The sequence below is a fragment of the Schistocerca serialis genome, chromosome 5 (assembly GCF_023864345.2).
Source record: "Schistocerca serialis cubense isolate TAMUIC-IGC-003099 chromosome 5, iqSchSeri2.2, whole genome shotgun sequence".
Classification (NCBI taxonomy): Eukaryota; Metazoa; Arthropoda; class Insecta; order Orthoptera; family Acrididae; genus Schistocerca; species Schistocerca serialis.
The window spans coordinates 716,510,538-716,527,420 of NC_064642.1; the positions used below are offsets into that span (position 1 = coordinate 716,510,538).

At 43.6% G+C, this 16,883-nt stretch overlaps 1 protein-coding gene across 1 annotated transcript in view; it reads left to right on the plus strand.

The window, feature by feature from the left end:
• The first annotated feature begins 380 nt into the window (after nt 1-380).
• Nucleotides 381-16,883, plus strand: part of LOC126482192 (ankyrin repeat domain-containing protein 11-like) — a 164,099-nt gene continuing 147,596 nt past the window's right edge. Inside the window, exon 1 of the mRNA XM_050106171.1 lies at nt 381-558. Coding sequence (XP_049962128.1) covers nt 381-558 — 178 coding nt within the window. The remainder of the gene's footprint in view (nt 559-16,883) is intronic.

A 16,883-nucleotide genomic window follows, 5' to 3' on the forward strand; every position in this document is an offset into this window, starting at 1 on the left:
TTGCCCCTCAGCGCGCATACAGCAAACAAATGTCATGGTATTAGCATTCGCCGGCCGCTGTGGTCGAGCGGTTCTAGGCGCTTGAGTCCGGAACCACGCGGCTGCTACGGTCGCAGGTTCGAATCCTGCCTCGGGCATGGATGTGTGTGATGTCCTTAGGTTACTTGGGTTTAAGTAGTACTAAGTCTAGGGGACTGATGACCTCAGCTGTTAAGTCCCATAGTGTTTAGAGCCATTTTAACCATTAGCGTTCATAAGATAAAAACTGTAAGTACGGGGACCAGCACATAATTAAATGAAGAACAAGAGATCAGCTTTTCGACGATTCTTGCTGACAAAATTGCAGAAAATGTTTGCATCTCAGAAGACGTATCTCACCAATGCGAGACAGATCTTATACTCAGGCGTCGAGCAGCGGTCTGACGGACCATCAGCGAAGGCCTCTTGAATCAAATATTGGCGGTAGTCATAAGGACGCTGACAAGTGTATTGATGGACTTGCTGTTGGAATCAACTCTGGATATAATCAACTTATATTAGTACCTGTCAAAACAGTTGGTATACGCTTGCTTCCAAGAAGGGCGTCAGCTACTAACACAGTTATGCAACGGAATGCGTGATCCATCAGAAGTAATAGGAACAATAGCTTACAGTTCGTCCGCAGGCGGCAGGTACGCTACATCGGAGACGTCGCCGTTCTGCGACATATAATTATTTGTGCTGACGAAGAGAATGCTTATGGAGGGAGAACATTGTTATTGCAACACAGAACATACCTATGAATATCTGTGATGCTCTGGATTTCCGCCAAAAGAAACTAAATGACAACTGTCTGCTTGGAGAGACCCTCCTAACAGGCGGCATTTTGAAGGCTACATATAGCGCCACCACCAGTCGGAACTTCGTGAAACTATAGGGGCTGAAGCAGGAATATTTCACTACGTCCCTCAGAAAATACCCCATTTTTTCAACCGAAATTGGCCGAAAAAATGTGTTGCATTACTTATTGAACGCCCATCGTTTTAGTTGACATCGTAGCTGAAGAGAACCTAGTTTTGTTCAACGATGAACCACATGTTCCGGTCGCAGAACCAAACATACTCCCCAGGCCACCGTGCGATGTGTGGTGGAGGATGCACAGTGCACCATTAATCATTCCCTCCCTCCTTCCCCTCTCCTCTCCATTTACTATTCATTCGCAGACGTGGTACACCGTAAGACCACCTGTTTGAACCCGAATTTCTCTTAATTCAGCATTGTTGTCATTAACGCAGAATACTAGTTCAAGCCGATGTTATAGCCGAAGAGAACCTAGCTTTGTTCAATGATGAATCACTTACTCCGGTCGCTGCACCTATCGGCGAGCCACCGTTGTGGATCAACAAAAGCATAATCCACAAACCACCGTACGATGTGTGGCTGAGAATACACAGTGCACCAGTGTCATAATTCTCCTCCCACTTCCCCCCTCTTTAATATTCATTCGCAGGTGTGAACTTAGTTTTGTTCAACGAGGAATCCCTGCTCCGGTCGCTCCACTTGTCAACTGGCTAGGGTTGTGAACCCAATAAACGCAATCCGCCAAGTTCATTCTGGTATCTGGACTGAAGGGTCTTGGGTTTTTACGAAGAATGCTCGCAGCGACGCTTAACGTCTTTGAACGTTTTGTTTCTATCTTCCATACTCTGGGGAGTAGCTGCCGAAGCACGCTAATCAGACCATGCGCCATATTATATACAAAATGAAGCAGGTGGACGGTACTAACAGAACGAAATCTTGTCTAAAGTCTTTTTAATAAAATATGGAACCCGGCGTTTCGCAGTGGAAGATGACACTAGTCAGTTCTATAAACTACGCAGGAAACCTTCAGACTGTGCACTCAGTTACAAGTCTTTTTAAATCAAGCTACACCGTAAGTTCTAGAAAGGACAGATTGAAGTGGCGCTATGAACGCCGCGACCTGCTTCCCAATACAGCTCCTAATCTAATCAGTCGGGTGATCGGTCTCACACGAAGTAACGCGATTTGGAGTGGTCTTACAGACTCAACAGCTTTCACATTCACTGGTGAGCCAAAACGTTATGTCCACATGCGTAATAGCTTATCTGTCCGCATTTGGAACGAAATACGTCACTGATTCTGCGTTGCGTATCAGGGGCTCGACAGTTTGTTGGTAGGTTTGTGCAGATATGTGGCATTAGATGTCTTCGCACAGGTCACGTAATTCGCGCAATTAAGGGGCCGCTGATTTGCGGACGCGGTGATGGCGTTCGATAGTGATCCAGATGGGTTCCAAAGGATTTACATCATCCAAAGGATTTACATCAAGCGAATTTGGTCGCCAGGACATCAAGATGAGTTCGCTATAATGTTCTTCAAATCACTATAGCACGGTTCGTGCTCCGATACACCGACAATTATACTGCTGAAAGATGACATCGCCGTCGGAAACGACATCAAGCAGGAAGGGATGCAGGCTGTTCGCAGCTGTCAGCGTCTCTTCGATTACCACCACAGGTCCCACGCAAGCACAGGAGAATGTCTCCCATAGCATAATACTGCTTCCACCAGCCTCCGTCTGTGGCGCGCTGCACGCTTCGAGCCACCGTTCACTTCGATGACGGCGTTCGTGGAGACGACAATTGACCAAGTGCAGGAAAGTGTGATTCACCCGAAGAGCCACACTTCCACAGATAGACGGTAGAATCCCGATGGTCCCATGCCCGCTGCAGTCGTAATTGACGATGTCGTTGGGCCTACATGTGAACACGTTGGGATGGTCTGCTGCGGAGCTCCATGTTCAACAACGTACGATGATCGATGTCCTCCGAAACACTTGTGCGTGCACCAGCAATGTGCTCTTTCGGCAGAGGTGTCACAGATCACTATCTAGCCTACTTTACAGCGCAGACAAGTCTCCGAAACCCACGTTGTGTGAAGAGTCGTTGACGTCCAACCATTTAGCGCCCAGTGGTAGTTCCACTATCCTTCTACTTCTTTCCGCAGATGCTCACGACAAGTAGCACGTGAACATTCGACCAGCTTCGCCGTTTTCGAAATATCCGTTCACAGGCTTTGCGTAATAATAACCTGCCCTTTGTCAGAGTCGCTTATCTCAGTGGATTTCCCCATCTGCAGCCCATATCTTTGTTAGGGTGATACCCCGTCCGTGACTTCTCTGCGTACATACTTTTGTTACTGCGTCACGTGGCCGCAAAGCCACCAGGCGGCATCCAATGTCGCGGTGACAGTGGTCATAATGTTTTGTCTTATCAGTGTATACTGTACATTGTGAGTTGAAAGCCAAACCTGGGCTCGTAACTCTGCGCTATTTCCTCCTCGAGCAAAGCCTCATGTTGTTCTTAGCTTGCTCAGCCTTGAAGTAAGAAGCGTGTTTATCTTGTCTCGAGTCTCGTAAGACATGATTTATGAGAAAGATGTCGAGGAAACAAAATCAACGATACTTGGACTGGGCGTACTGTCTAAGGAGGACACAGTGGCCCTGTTGTAAACATTTTTTTTTTTTTTGTTATTTCGTTTCAGGCCAACTAATAACCACGTCAAGATAACTTTTCCTTCATCCGCCTCCAGAATTCTTTCATTTTTTCAGAATGAGCCCTTTTCCTTTCACCTGACCGTTGGACTCCAGTAGTTTTCTGTTCGTTTTATCTGCAAACCTCTGACTTTCTTGGGTTGTTGACTGAATTTGTCTCTGTTGAGTGAGATCTCCTATTCAGTCTGCATTTCTTGTAATTCCTTTTTTGTCTTTCTTCCCCATTCATTTTCTTTGTTTTTCCGTTTTGGAAGAATGTGTGGATCTTCTCTTTTAATCTATTTCCTTCATTTTCACTAGATGTGCATAGAGTGTAACACGTGTCTTCCTGATTTCATCTCTTATTTTAGGGCAGAATGAGTAAATTACCTTATTTTGGCCTCAAACCCCAGTAACCATCGTTATTCTTAATAGTACGTAATATTTTTCGAAAGGTTCTTCTTTCTATCTTTTCCAAATCTTATAATGCCAATTTGCGTCTAGATAAAAGTAGTATTTCTGGTTTTACAAGTGTATTACAATGCCTTAATTAAACATCTTAAGAAAAACACTTTTTATTGTACAGATTTCTCACTTTCATGTATGTTCTTTTCATCTTTTTCAGTTCTGTGTTTAACTGCTTCTTTTTAGATTTTTGTGTTTCAATACTCGCTCAGATATTTACAGTTGTCTGTTTTCTTGATGTTGCAGTGCTATGGTTGTTAAAATTCTCGGTGAATTATTTTCACTGGTCATGTATACAATACGATGTTTGTAGACCTGCCATTAAAGCTTTTTCCTTCAGAAGTTTTACAATTTCCTTTGCGTTCTCTAAGTTTTCATCTGTTATTGCGGAATCAGATGCAAAGGCCAAACAATTTTTTGCTTCTTTCGATCTACACAGCTTTACATAGTTGTTAAATATTTTGCTTTTCTTCCTCTTTTTTACAGTCTGTTATAGCTTTTCCCAGCACACAGTTGAATGATTGTGAGGACAAACTGTCTCGTTGTCTGATTCCTGATATTGGTTGGAGGGGATTAATAGTTGTCTCAAGAAAACTGACTTTAGTTGCTGTGTTTGTAAGAGTTTGTTTAGCTATTTCCCTCGTTTTCCAACCTAACATTATTATTCATCTTTTGTTCAAACTGGGCTACATGAAATACAACAAAACGCATTCTCAGAGTCCTGGTTCCGTCAAGTTTTCTTTTACTGCATTCATGCATCAAACTAAAATGGAAGCAATAAAAAGGAAGTTTCGTGCAATACGCAGCAAAGTTAGTATACTTTCAATTTCTTTGTATGCTCTTAGTCTGTACATTTCTTCTTCAGTATAATTTCGACCTGGATTTTCTCTCTTTCCGCAACTACATTAAAAATCACCCATTAGAGTTTTCACGTATTTTTTGTGGAGTTTTGGGATTTTGTATTTTTTGCTACCTCTCTTGACTTATTTACTTTTCCTGAATGTGTTTTATTTCCTAGGTTGATAGATATTCTTTTGTTATATTTTTCCATCTTCGGGTCACAGAAATTGTTACAGTCTTCGATTTCTTGTCATCATCAGATGAACTGTTTCAAAGAAAAGAAATAGTACTAAGAAAACATTAAGAAACTGGTTCGTGACTAAAAATACAGTAAAGAAGTGTTGTTTCAAATCAACTGTATTGTTCGCTTGCCATAGAGATAAGCATTGTGGTCACTGCAGATGTCATTTAGTGTAAGACAGATCCAGCTTTGGACAAAACTATGAAACACCGTGAGAAATGCGAGCTTGAAAATAAACGCAGATGCTAGCCAATCACGCAGGTTGAGCTGTCGTGTCTGACCACTAACGACTGCTGTGCAGTGTCTTCGATACGTTGCAAGTGCCAGTCGTGGCCGGAACACTGTTAGTGTTGTGCGTGCATTGTTTGGGAGCTAACAAGGGAAACTCCCCATTTAGTGGTAAGCTGGCCCATTGAATAGCCCGTCAAAAACTGAACACAGATCAGACATGAAAACAGGAAGAAGGTGTACCGAACTGAGGAAACAAGAAGCGAAATAGAAACAGTGAACGGCACAAATTTAATATGTTCAATATAGAGGGAAGTTAACGACACTCGTGTCGTGGTTGTGTAGTCATCCTTCGTGCCCGACCCCCCTTTTTTTTTTTTTTTTCCCTCACAAGATTACGAACTGACCGTCCGGTCATTGACGTGTCTGTACCCTGTATTCAAATTTGTGTATGTGGCGTAATGTCCGTGTGCAACAGCGACGTGTAACGAAGGGGCCTCCAGACGTACCTCTTTGAATTCCTTCGTTGCAACATAGTTCACATCCGTTTATTTGTTGTTTTCATTTCTGTGAGATGTCTGTGCAACGTCTCGCCTGCTCTCGTTACTCATCACATTTACTTGCAACGGCAATGTATTCTTACCACATGACTCATATTATGTGATGAACAGTGAGAGCAGGCGAAATGCCGCATAGACGTCTCACGGAAATAAAAACAACAAATAAACGGGTGTGAACGATGTGACAACGAAGGAATCCAAGAGTCAAAACTTCCGAAAATGAACGCAAGATGCATAATATATGGTACCTGTGTAGAACAAGTAAGGGATACGTACGTCTGGAGGTTCGTTACATATCGCTGTTGCAAGCGGACATTACTTCACGACACATACGCAGGTCTGAATACCGCGAACAGCACGTCAATGACCGATTGGACGGACACTTCCTAATTTTGTGAAAAAAAAAATGTGGAGCACGAGGGAGATTTGAACCCAGAACTTTTCCTTCACCGTCTAACACTGTAACCGCGTAACCCCGACACGACTGTCTTAAATCTCGCTCGATGTAGCACATATTAAATTTGTACTGTTCACTGATTCTATTTTGCCTCTTTTTTTCCATAATTCAGTACACTTCCTTCCTGTTATCACGTCTGATATGCTTTCAACTTTTGACGTGCTATCCAATGGGCCAACATAACACTAAATCTGAGATGGGTGCCATGGGGAGTTTCCTTTGTAAGTGAATTCGAACGCAGGCAAATTGTTGGTGCGCGTATGGTGTGTTCTTCCGTAACCAAGGCAGCTGGAGTGTTTAGTGCTTCAAGAGCCACCGTATCCAAGATTTATATCGCATACAAGGAAAGCGGAAAAGCAACATCCGTTAAGTCACAACGCGGATGGAAATGTGTGTTGGCTGATCGTGACAAATGGTCATTGGACAGGACTGAGACGAAAAAGAAGAGGACGACAGTTGCAAAAGTCTCTGCAGAACTGAATGTCCACTCTCGAACCCCGTCAGCACCAGAACAACACGGAAAGAGCATCACAAGCAGGAAATTACAGGGCGAGCTGGAATTTCAAAACCATTCACCAGTGATATGCAAGAAGAAGGACTCATTTGTACCTATGGGTCTCGTTTTACACTGATTCCAACTTCTGGCCCAAGTGTGAAACATGGCGGGGGTTCGGTGATGATTTTGGCAGCCATATCGTGATATTCCATGGGCTCCATGATTACTCTGCAAGGTCGCATTACTGCCAAAGATTATGTGATTGTTTTGGCTGTCAGGTCCATTCCATGATACAATGTTTGTTTCCGATGGGGATGTCGTGTTATAAGGCCACGGCGACCCTGTTCATACAGCTCGCAACGCCCAGGAGGTGAATTGCCGCATCATCCCAGGCCACGAAAATCGCCATACCTCAGTATTACTGAGCGTTTCTGGTCCAAGTTGGAGAGAATGGTACGTGATCTCCGTCTGTCTCCATCATCCGTACCTGAACTGGCCGTTACTTTGCAGGAAGAATAGCATAACGTTTCCTTTTAAACCAAACAGGACCTGTATTTATCCGTTCGAGACGACTCGAAGCTCTTTTGCATGATAATAGGTTTCCCGCGCTGCATTAGGCTTGGTAATGTGTATGTATTTTGTATTTCGATTTTTCGTCCAGTCACTGTATATTTTCACTAAAAAAATTCTCCACACACATTTATAGTGACATCAATTGCAGTTGTTAACCACACACCCGCATGACATCATCTGCCAGCTGCTATCTTTGCGATTTTCAACTCGTAGCTTAAATGAAAGATAAGGAAAGGAAATATATTCAAGTCCCAAAATATTTTCAGCGAAATGAGGACCAATAATGAAAGGCTTTGTGAAGGTGCATAACAGTGACTTCATTGTGCCTGATTCACAGGGTGCGCCGTACGATACCAGGTGTGATTGGAAAGTTTAAAGAATGGATCCGCTATTGTTCACTAGTTTCGCGGGCAGATACATGGAGGATGGGGAGTGAGTCATTGCCTTGTCCTTGAACGCCCTCTGACAGGAAACTGTGTTCCCTTTATTCACTTCGTTGTGGCAGCTAGTTGAGTGCGGATCTGATTGGGCTTGTTGCCGGATTCTGTCTGCGTAAAAATGCACGTAAAAACGGAGTGACGTTTTTGAAATTTTGTTTTAAAACTGGGAAATCAGCTTTTGAGACTTACGAACTATTAAAACAATTTTTGGAGATAATTGTATGAGCCAGTCAAATGTTTTTGTCTGGTTCAACAGATTTAAAAATTGCCGCGAACCATTTGAAGATGAACCACGGTCCGGCCGGCCTTCCACGTCAAAAACAAATGAAAATGTTGTGAAAGTTTGCGACTTAGTGCGCTCTGATCGTAGACTTACAATTAGGGAGATTGCTGACGAAGTTAATGTAAGTTTCTATGCAGTTCAGTCAATTTTAACTAAAGATCTGAACATGCGTTGAGTGTCCGCAAAATTCATTCTAAAAGTGTTGTCAAGTGACCAGAGACCATACCGACTTGAAGTGTGCAAAGAACTGATTAATCGGACTAAAAATGACCCAGATTTGTTAAGTAGGGTAAATACAGGTGACGAATCATCGGTATATGGATATGATCGTGAAACCAAAGTGCAGTCTTCACAGTGGAAGACTCCAAATTCATCAGGACCGAAAACAGCACGGCAAAGTCGGTCGTAGGCGAAGACACTGTTGGTAATTTTTTTCGATTCTACCGGTATTGTGCATCATGAATTTACCCCTGGAGGACAGACAATTAGCCAGTAATACCACAAATGTGTCCTTGAGCATTTGCTCGAAACGGTGCGGAAGAAAAGACCTGCACTGTGGAAAGACAGGAGTTGGGTGCTACACCAACGCAATGATCCGGCTCATCGTGCCTTCCACATCGTTGAATTTTTGACCAAATTCATAATTCCTGTGCTTCCACAACCATCATATCCTCCTGATTTGTCCCCTGCGGACTTCTACCTGTTTCCTAAACTGAAATAAATAAGGAGACCGTCCTTAACACACATCAGGAAAAAAATTTCCAGGAATGTTTCCAAAAGTGGAAACACAGCTGGAGTCGGTGTGTTTTGTCAGAAGATGACTATTTTGAAGGAGATGCATCACAGTAGCATGTAAGTACCACCAATGTACAATTACAAGCCCATTCCTATAACTTTACAATCACACCTCATATGACTGAAATTAGTTATGTTTTACAAATTTGGTACACGACAATATAGAAATGATTAGGAGATCAGAACTGTGCACGATGTTTACCTGTGTGAGTTATGTGATAGAATTTGACGGAGACAGGTCCACAACCGATGTAGTCTGCGTTGTCTAATCAACATTCATTTCGCAGCTTTCGTCCGGAATCGCAGTTCGAACAAGACGACCGTCATTCAGATTGCGAGATTCAGTGTTCGCTAGTCACTGCTCACTATTGTGTGCTATCCATAGGTTTTCCACGTACACAGTAATGCCGTAGAGAGAATGTTTCGATATGACAAACATATTTCCCGGAGAAGAATCAGTATGTGTCAGCAGACATGTTGTATTGCATCCATCGACCACTACAAGATGTGCCGTGCAGGAAGAGAGTCGCGGTGAGTTTCTGGAAAGTACTGACAGTGATGTGGAGCCATGCAGACTCCATTGCCATGCCATCTGCCCTAGGTTCATCGATTCAGGGTCCGTGGTCCGATCAAGGTGGTTCCACAGATTCTCGACTGAATTTAAATCCAGAGAATTTGGTGGGCAGGGCAGTAGTGAAAACTCATCCTGGTGCTCTTCGAACAACACACGTACACGTTCCGTTGGCCTGCTGCTAGATGCCTTCGTGGCTAGATTAAAAAAAAAAAAAAAAACTGCTCGTACGGGTGGACATTGTCCTCAAAGGTAGATACATACTTTTGTTAATCCATTGTGCCTTCCAGAATGATGACATCAACCAAGGAATGGCGCGAAAACATTCCCCAGACCAACTCCGGCCGGGACCCTTCTGACTATTGTTGAAGGGTGTTGGCTTTCAGATGTTTTCACGTCGTGCACGCCAACGGTATCTGTTCGATGTAGCATTAAACGTGATTAATCTGAGAAGGCCATCTGTGGCCACTCAGTGGACGTCCGACTGCCGTAATGGCGTGCAAATTCCAGCCTTATTAGGCGATGAACATCAGTCAGCATGGGTACATGAACCAGGTGGGCCCTGTTGCAGAGGTCCATACGCAGCAACGTTCGCTGAAGTCGTTGACGAGACACTGTTGCTAGACCCTTGGTTCATTTCTCGGTCAGTTGCTCAGCAGTTGCACGTCTATTCTCCTGTGCACATCGCCGAAGCCGTCATTCAGCCCTGTCGTCTATGACTCGTGGTGCATCACAGTTGCCTCGGCGCCGTTTTTGGATAGCGCCATTTTGCCATGCAGGGTATACTTATACCACGGCGACACGCGAACAGTTTATAGACTTAGCCATTTCGAGAATGCTTCCAACCTTGGCTCGAAAGCCGATGATAATGCCCTCTTGGATATAAGATAAATAGGTCCATTTCCGCACTGTTTTTCGCGTCTCCTCGACACGCTTTATATACCTTCCACGGCTAGTGCTGTCAACTGCTGTCAGTGAGTGGCCATAGCACATTGACTTCGAACTTTGGCGGTGAAGACATTAGCGTGACTGGACCGTGTACATGGTATAGAAAAAAATCAAAATATCTTTACAAACTTTTTAAAGTCATATTTTATTTTTTAAGGTCATAAATGCTTGCATATTTCCCTGTTTTTTAAGTCATTAAACTCCGGGCCCGACTTACATCTGATCGCGAAGCCAGTAGCTAGCTGGACGGTGGCGTTTCACTGACCAGAACGGAATTGGCAAGGTTTAATTACAGCAAAGAAATTCTATTTTCTGCTTGCAAATGTGAGTCGTATTTTCGTCAGACTTTGTTCTTAATTGACCTTCAACTGCGTTTCTGACTTCTTATGTGGAGGTTATGAACTGCAGATTAAAACTGAAGAAACTGGAAATCGGTAGGAATTTAAGTAGATGGGACGTGAATAAATCGAAAGAACCAGAGGTTGTAGAGAGTTTCAGGGGGAGCATTAGGGAACAAGTGACAAAAACAGGGGAAAAGAATACAGTAGAAGCAGAAAGAATAGCTTTGAGAGATGAAATAGTGAAGACAGCAGAAGATCAAGTAGGTAAAATGACGAGGGCACGTGAACATCCTTGGGCAACACAAGAGGTATTAAATTTAATTGATGAAAGGAGCTAATATAAAAATTCTGTAAATGAAGCAGGCGAAAAGGAATACAAAAAAAAAAAAATGGTTCAAATGGCTCTCACTATGGGATATAACATCTGAGGTCATCAGTCCCCTAGAACCTAGAACTACTTAAACCTAACTAACGTAAGGACATCACACACATCCATGCCCGAGGCAGGATTCGAACCTGTGATCGTAACGGCGTCGCGGTTCCAGACTGAAGCACCTAGAACCGCTCGGCCAGCTCGGCCGGCAGGAATACAAACGTCTCAAAAATGAGATCGACAGGAAGTGCAAAATGGCTAAGCAGGAATGGCTAGAGGACAACTATAAGGATGTAGAAGCATATATCACTCGGGGTAAGATAGAGGCTGCCTACAGGAAAATTTAAGAGATGTTTGGAGAAAACAGAACCACCTGTATGAATATCACGAGCTCAGATGGAAAACCAGTCCTAAGATAAAACGGAAAGCAAAAAGGTGGAAGGAGTATATAGAGGGTCTATTCAAGGGCGACGTACTTGAGGGCAATATTATGGAAATGGAAGAGAACGTAGATGAAGATGAGATGGGAGATATGATAACTGCGTGAAGAATTCAACAAACCACTGAAAGACCTAAATCGAAACAAGGCCCCCGGAGTAGACAACGTTCCGTTAGAACTACTGATAGCCTTGGGAGGGCCAGCCAGTCAGCCATCTTCCACCTGGTGAGCAAGATGTATGAAACAGGTGAAATAGCCGCAGACTTCAAGAAGACTATAGTAATTCCAATTCCAAAGACAGCAGGTGCTGAGAGGTGTGAAAATTACCGAACTATCAGTTTAATAAGTCACGGTTGCAAAAAGCTAACACGAACCTATACAGAATAATGGAAAAGCTGGTAGAAGCCGACCTCGGGGAAGATCAGTTGGGATTCCGGAGACATGTAGGAACACGCGAGGCAATACCGCCCCCTCGGCTTATCTTAGAAGATAGGTTAAGAAAAGGTAAATCTACGTTTCTAGCATTTGTGCATTTGTAGACTTAGTGAAAGCTTTTGACAATGTTGACTGGAATATTCTCTTTCAAATTCTGAAGGTGGCAGGGTAAAATACAGGGAGCGGAAGGCTATTTACAATTTGTACAGAATCCAGATGACAGTTATAAGAGTCGAGGGGCACGAAAGGGAAGCAATGTTTGAGAAGCGAGTGAGACAGAATGGTAGCCTATCCGATGTTATTCAATCTGCATATTTGAAAAGCAGTAAACGAAAGAAAAAAGAAAAAGTTGGAGTAAGAATTAAAGTGCAGGGAGAAAAATAAAAACTTTGAGGTTTGCCGACGACATTGTAATTCTGTCAGAGACAGCAAAGACTTTCAAGGGCAGCTGAATGGAATGGGCTGTGTCTTGAAAAGAGGATGTAAGATGAACATCAATAAAAGCAAAATATGGATAACGGAATGTAGTCGAATTAAATCAGGCGATGTTGGGGGAATTATATTAGGAAATCAGACAGTCATAGTAGTAATTGATTTTTGCTATTTGGAAGCTAAATAACTGATGATAGTCGAAGCTGGGAGGATATAGGATGAAGACTAGCAGTGGCAAGAACAGCGTTTCTGAAGAAGAGAAATTTGTTAACACCTAGATTTAAGTGACAGGAAGTCCTTTCTGAAGGTATTTATATGGAGTGTAAACATGTATGGAAGTGAAACATGGACGATAAACAGTTTAGACAAGAAGAGAATAGAGCCTTTCAGATGTGGTGAAGAATGGTGAAGATTAGATGGGTAGGTCACGTAACTAATGAGGAGGTACTGAATAGAATTGGAGAGAAGAGAAATTTGCGGTAAAACCTGACTAGAAGAAAGAGTCAGTTGGTAAGAGACATTCTGAGGCATCGAGGGATCACCAATTAAGTACTGGAGGGCAGCGTGGAGGGTAAAAATCGTAGAGGGAGAGGAAGAGATGAATACAGTAAGTAGATTCAGAAAGATTGTAGGTTGCAGTAGTTACTTGGAGATGAAGAGGCTTGCACAGGATAGAGTAGCATGGAGAGCGGTATCAAACCAGTCTTTGGATTGAAGACAACAACAACAACAACAACAACAACAACATTCTCTGAAGTTGGTAAACAGAATTTTACTTTCGAATTCGTTGAACGCTTCGTGCAAAGCCCTGTTTGCGCTAATTTTGGCTTCATTTAATTTTGGTTGGTCTGTGAGGCTTTCGATAAATTAAAATTTGCAGTGAAGGTCTCTCTGCTTTGGTAGCAGTTTTCTGACATGGCTGATCTTTTCCATGTGTCACAACTTTGCTCGGCATTTACCTTTCCAAAGCGTATTGTACAATGCTCTTGAACTTTGTCCATTGTTAGTGCCGGAGATGAAATTTTCTTGCTGGCCGCTCAGGTAATATACGATATGTTTCATATCGCTCGTGCTAAGCAGAAAGATCTTCGTATCTTTCTTTGTATTCCTTTACAGGTATAAAGTGATGCTATAACGGATTTGTGGTCACTGAGCCCCTGTTCTGTGACAACTGAGTCGAAAAGTTCGTGTTTGTTTATCACCAGCAAGTTAGTTCTGCATGGTTCGCAGGACAGCTCCTGCAAAGTTCGGAAGGTAGGAGATGAGGTACTGGCAGAAGTAAAGCTGTGAGTACCGGGCGTGAGTCGTGCTTCGGTAGCTCAGATGGTAGAGCATTTGCCCGCGAAAGGCAAAGGTCCCGAGTTCGAGTCTCGGTCGGGCACACAGTTTTAATCTGCCAGGAAGTTTCATATCAGAGCACATTCCGCTGCAGAGTGAAAATCTTATTCTGGAAACATCCCCCGGGCTGTGGCTAAGCCATGTCTCCGCAATATCCTTTCTTTCAGGAGTGCTAGTTCTGCATGGTTCGCAGGAGAGCTCCTGTAAAGTTTGGAAGGTAGAAGACGAGGTACTGGCACAAGTAAAACTGTGAGTACCGGGCGTGAGTCGTGCTTCGGTAGCTCAGATGGTAGAGCACTTGCCCGCGAAAGGCAAAGGTCCCGAGTTCGAGTCTCGGTCGGGCACACAGTTTTAATCTGCAAGGAAGTTTCAAGTCTAAGATGTTATCTTCACGAGTGGGTTCTCTGATTAACTGCGGAAGATAATTTTTGGATAAAGCACTTAGAAGAATTTCACGTGATTCCCTGTCCCTACTACCCGTCCTAATCATTTGAATCTCCCGTCTACAGCTGGTAAGTTAAAATCTCCACGTAAAGCTATAACATGACGAGGAAATATACGCGAAATATTTTCCAAGTTTCCATTCAAGCGCTCTTCCACCACTGCTCTTGAGTCAGGGAGGTCTTTGAAAGCATCTGATGACCATCTTCGATCCACCATTAATTCTGGTCTTCACCCAGATTAATTCACATTCGAAATGTGTACTAATCTCACTAGATGTTATCGTATTTTTTGTGTCTAAAACACGTCTCCAACACCAGCCTATCTTTGTAGTATATATTCCAATTGAAATTTAGAATTCATGTAATTTTTGCTTATTTAGCTTTCTGATTGCGTGTTGATATTTCATATAGTTACTAGTTTCGTCTTGAAGTTCCTCCTGCTTTAGTTTGGTTGGTTGGTTGTTATGGGGGAGGGGACCAACAGCGAGGTCATCGGCCCTATCGGATTAAAGAATGGCGGTGAAGAAAGTAGGCCGTGCCCTTTCAAAGGAACCACCGTGGCATTTGCCTGGAGCCATTTAGGAAAATCACGGAAATCGTAAATCAGGATGGTCGGACGTGGGTTTGAACCGACGTCCTCACGAATGCGAGACCAGGGTGTCTGGTTTACGGATTGCCCTGTCAAGGAAATAGATGGAAATGATCGAATCCGAAATACTTTCAGAGGTTTTTGACGGTGATTATTCAGATGTTCCTTGTGACAATGAAGATTCGGATGACTGTGTAAATGAATGTTTTTATGGTTCTGAGGGCGATTCCAATGGCAGTGACATCATTAGACCTGGAAAGAAGCGTAAGGTGGCAGTCTCTTCAAGCGGTTCCAGCAGTTATGATAAAGGTGATTCTGTTTTTGTGACTGATACGTTTTGTCGTAATGTTAACTCTTTCGAGGCGGCTCCGGAGTCCCAGTCGTGCACTGACTATACATGAGTGAGACGCGGGCGTCGTCTCGAATGTGGCCGCTTCCTGAGTGTAGTGGACGCCACACCTATAAAGAGGAACCTTACAATTGTCAACGAGAAATTTGCATCCGATACCGTCGCAGAATCTCCTCATCCCCGGGTTAGAGGTTCCTCTCTGCTCCAGACCAGAGGAACACGATCGGTTCTCGGAGCGATGCTGCAAAGCGATAGCTCTCTTTCCACCCCGCGTGCGACGCTGTACCGGGCAATCGCCCCTCCCTTCCCTCCCCCCTACAGAGAAAAAGACACTGGCGTTCTTCCCTGACGTGCCCACAGCATCACCCAAGTAACATTGGAGATCCCAGTGACAAGCAGTCCCAACTTGTGCGCTTGTCCGGACATCTCAGGAAATCGGACACAGTCCCAACATGCAAGGCGTCCCGTACCGATTCAGACAACTTTCAGCAGCAGGCAATGTCGTTTTTAAGGCACAAGGGGACAATTACTTGTGAAGGAAACATAATACGTGTGGGAAAGAAGCAACGGCTGCGGGAAAAGTAGGGTCTTGCGATAAGCTGAACTGTGTAAACATTAAGAAACTGTATAGTGTATCCCTCCAAATGACTCTGCTGCACATATGTCTGATCTTTGTGCAACCTTGTGTAAGCACTTAAAGCTGCTTCTTACAGCCCCTTCAAGAGTAATATTTTTGTTTTTTCCTTCCGGATTAATGCAATCCGTTTGAAGTTGCCGCTGATAGCTTCGAGCAGAGCAGTGCATCAGTGCATGCTCCTTTTGCCGCGATAACGCATACTGGTAGCCGAAATTAGCAGTGCTTCAAGGAAAGGACGAACGCTTCCACAGAGGCCCTGAAGCTGTTAGCTGGTTTTTGTACCGAGACTTTTCGACATGAAGCACTAGAAGACACATGTTAACACCTTACTACAGTTGAGCTACCAGTCAATTCAATCTTTGTTTGCTGTTGAGTCGATGAGTAAGTTCGTAGCGTTTTTCGATAAGTTTAATAAACATAACAGAGACTTTAATCATAAGTAATGTATTCTCATTCACTATTTACGGCAGTCTACCAACGCTGGGGTAACGTTTATACGATCTCCATCAAACCTGCGAGTACAAATCACGTGGTTTTGAGGCGATGAAGTCGTCGAGCCATGTTCCGAGAGCATTTTAATCATGAAATTAAGTTCCTTGAAGGTTGCTCGATAGAGAGCGGAAAAGATGGAAATCTGAGGGCATAAGATCAGGTGAATAAGGTGGGTGCGGAATGACTTCCCAATCCAACAAACGTACTTTTTTTAATTTTTTTTTAATTTAGCAGTTCAGCAGAATGCGGGCAGGCGTTATCGTGGAGTGGCATCACTTCACGCTGTCGCCCTGGTCGTTGTTCTTCGATTGCGTCTGCAAGGAGTCTCAGTTGTTCACCAAAAATGTCAGCAGTGATGATCACACCTCGGGGAAGCAATTCGTAGTACCGGTACACCATAACGTTGCTGTTCCATGAGATACATGACACTAGCTTTTGTGGATGCGCACAGGTCTCTGTACGGGGATTTGCTGCTTTGTTTAGGCTCAAACATTCCTTTCCCTTCATTATGATCGCACAAAGACACCATTTCTCGTCACCATTAACAATACACGATAGGGATGGTCGGTGTTTTTACGATCCAATT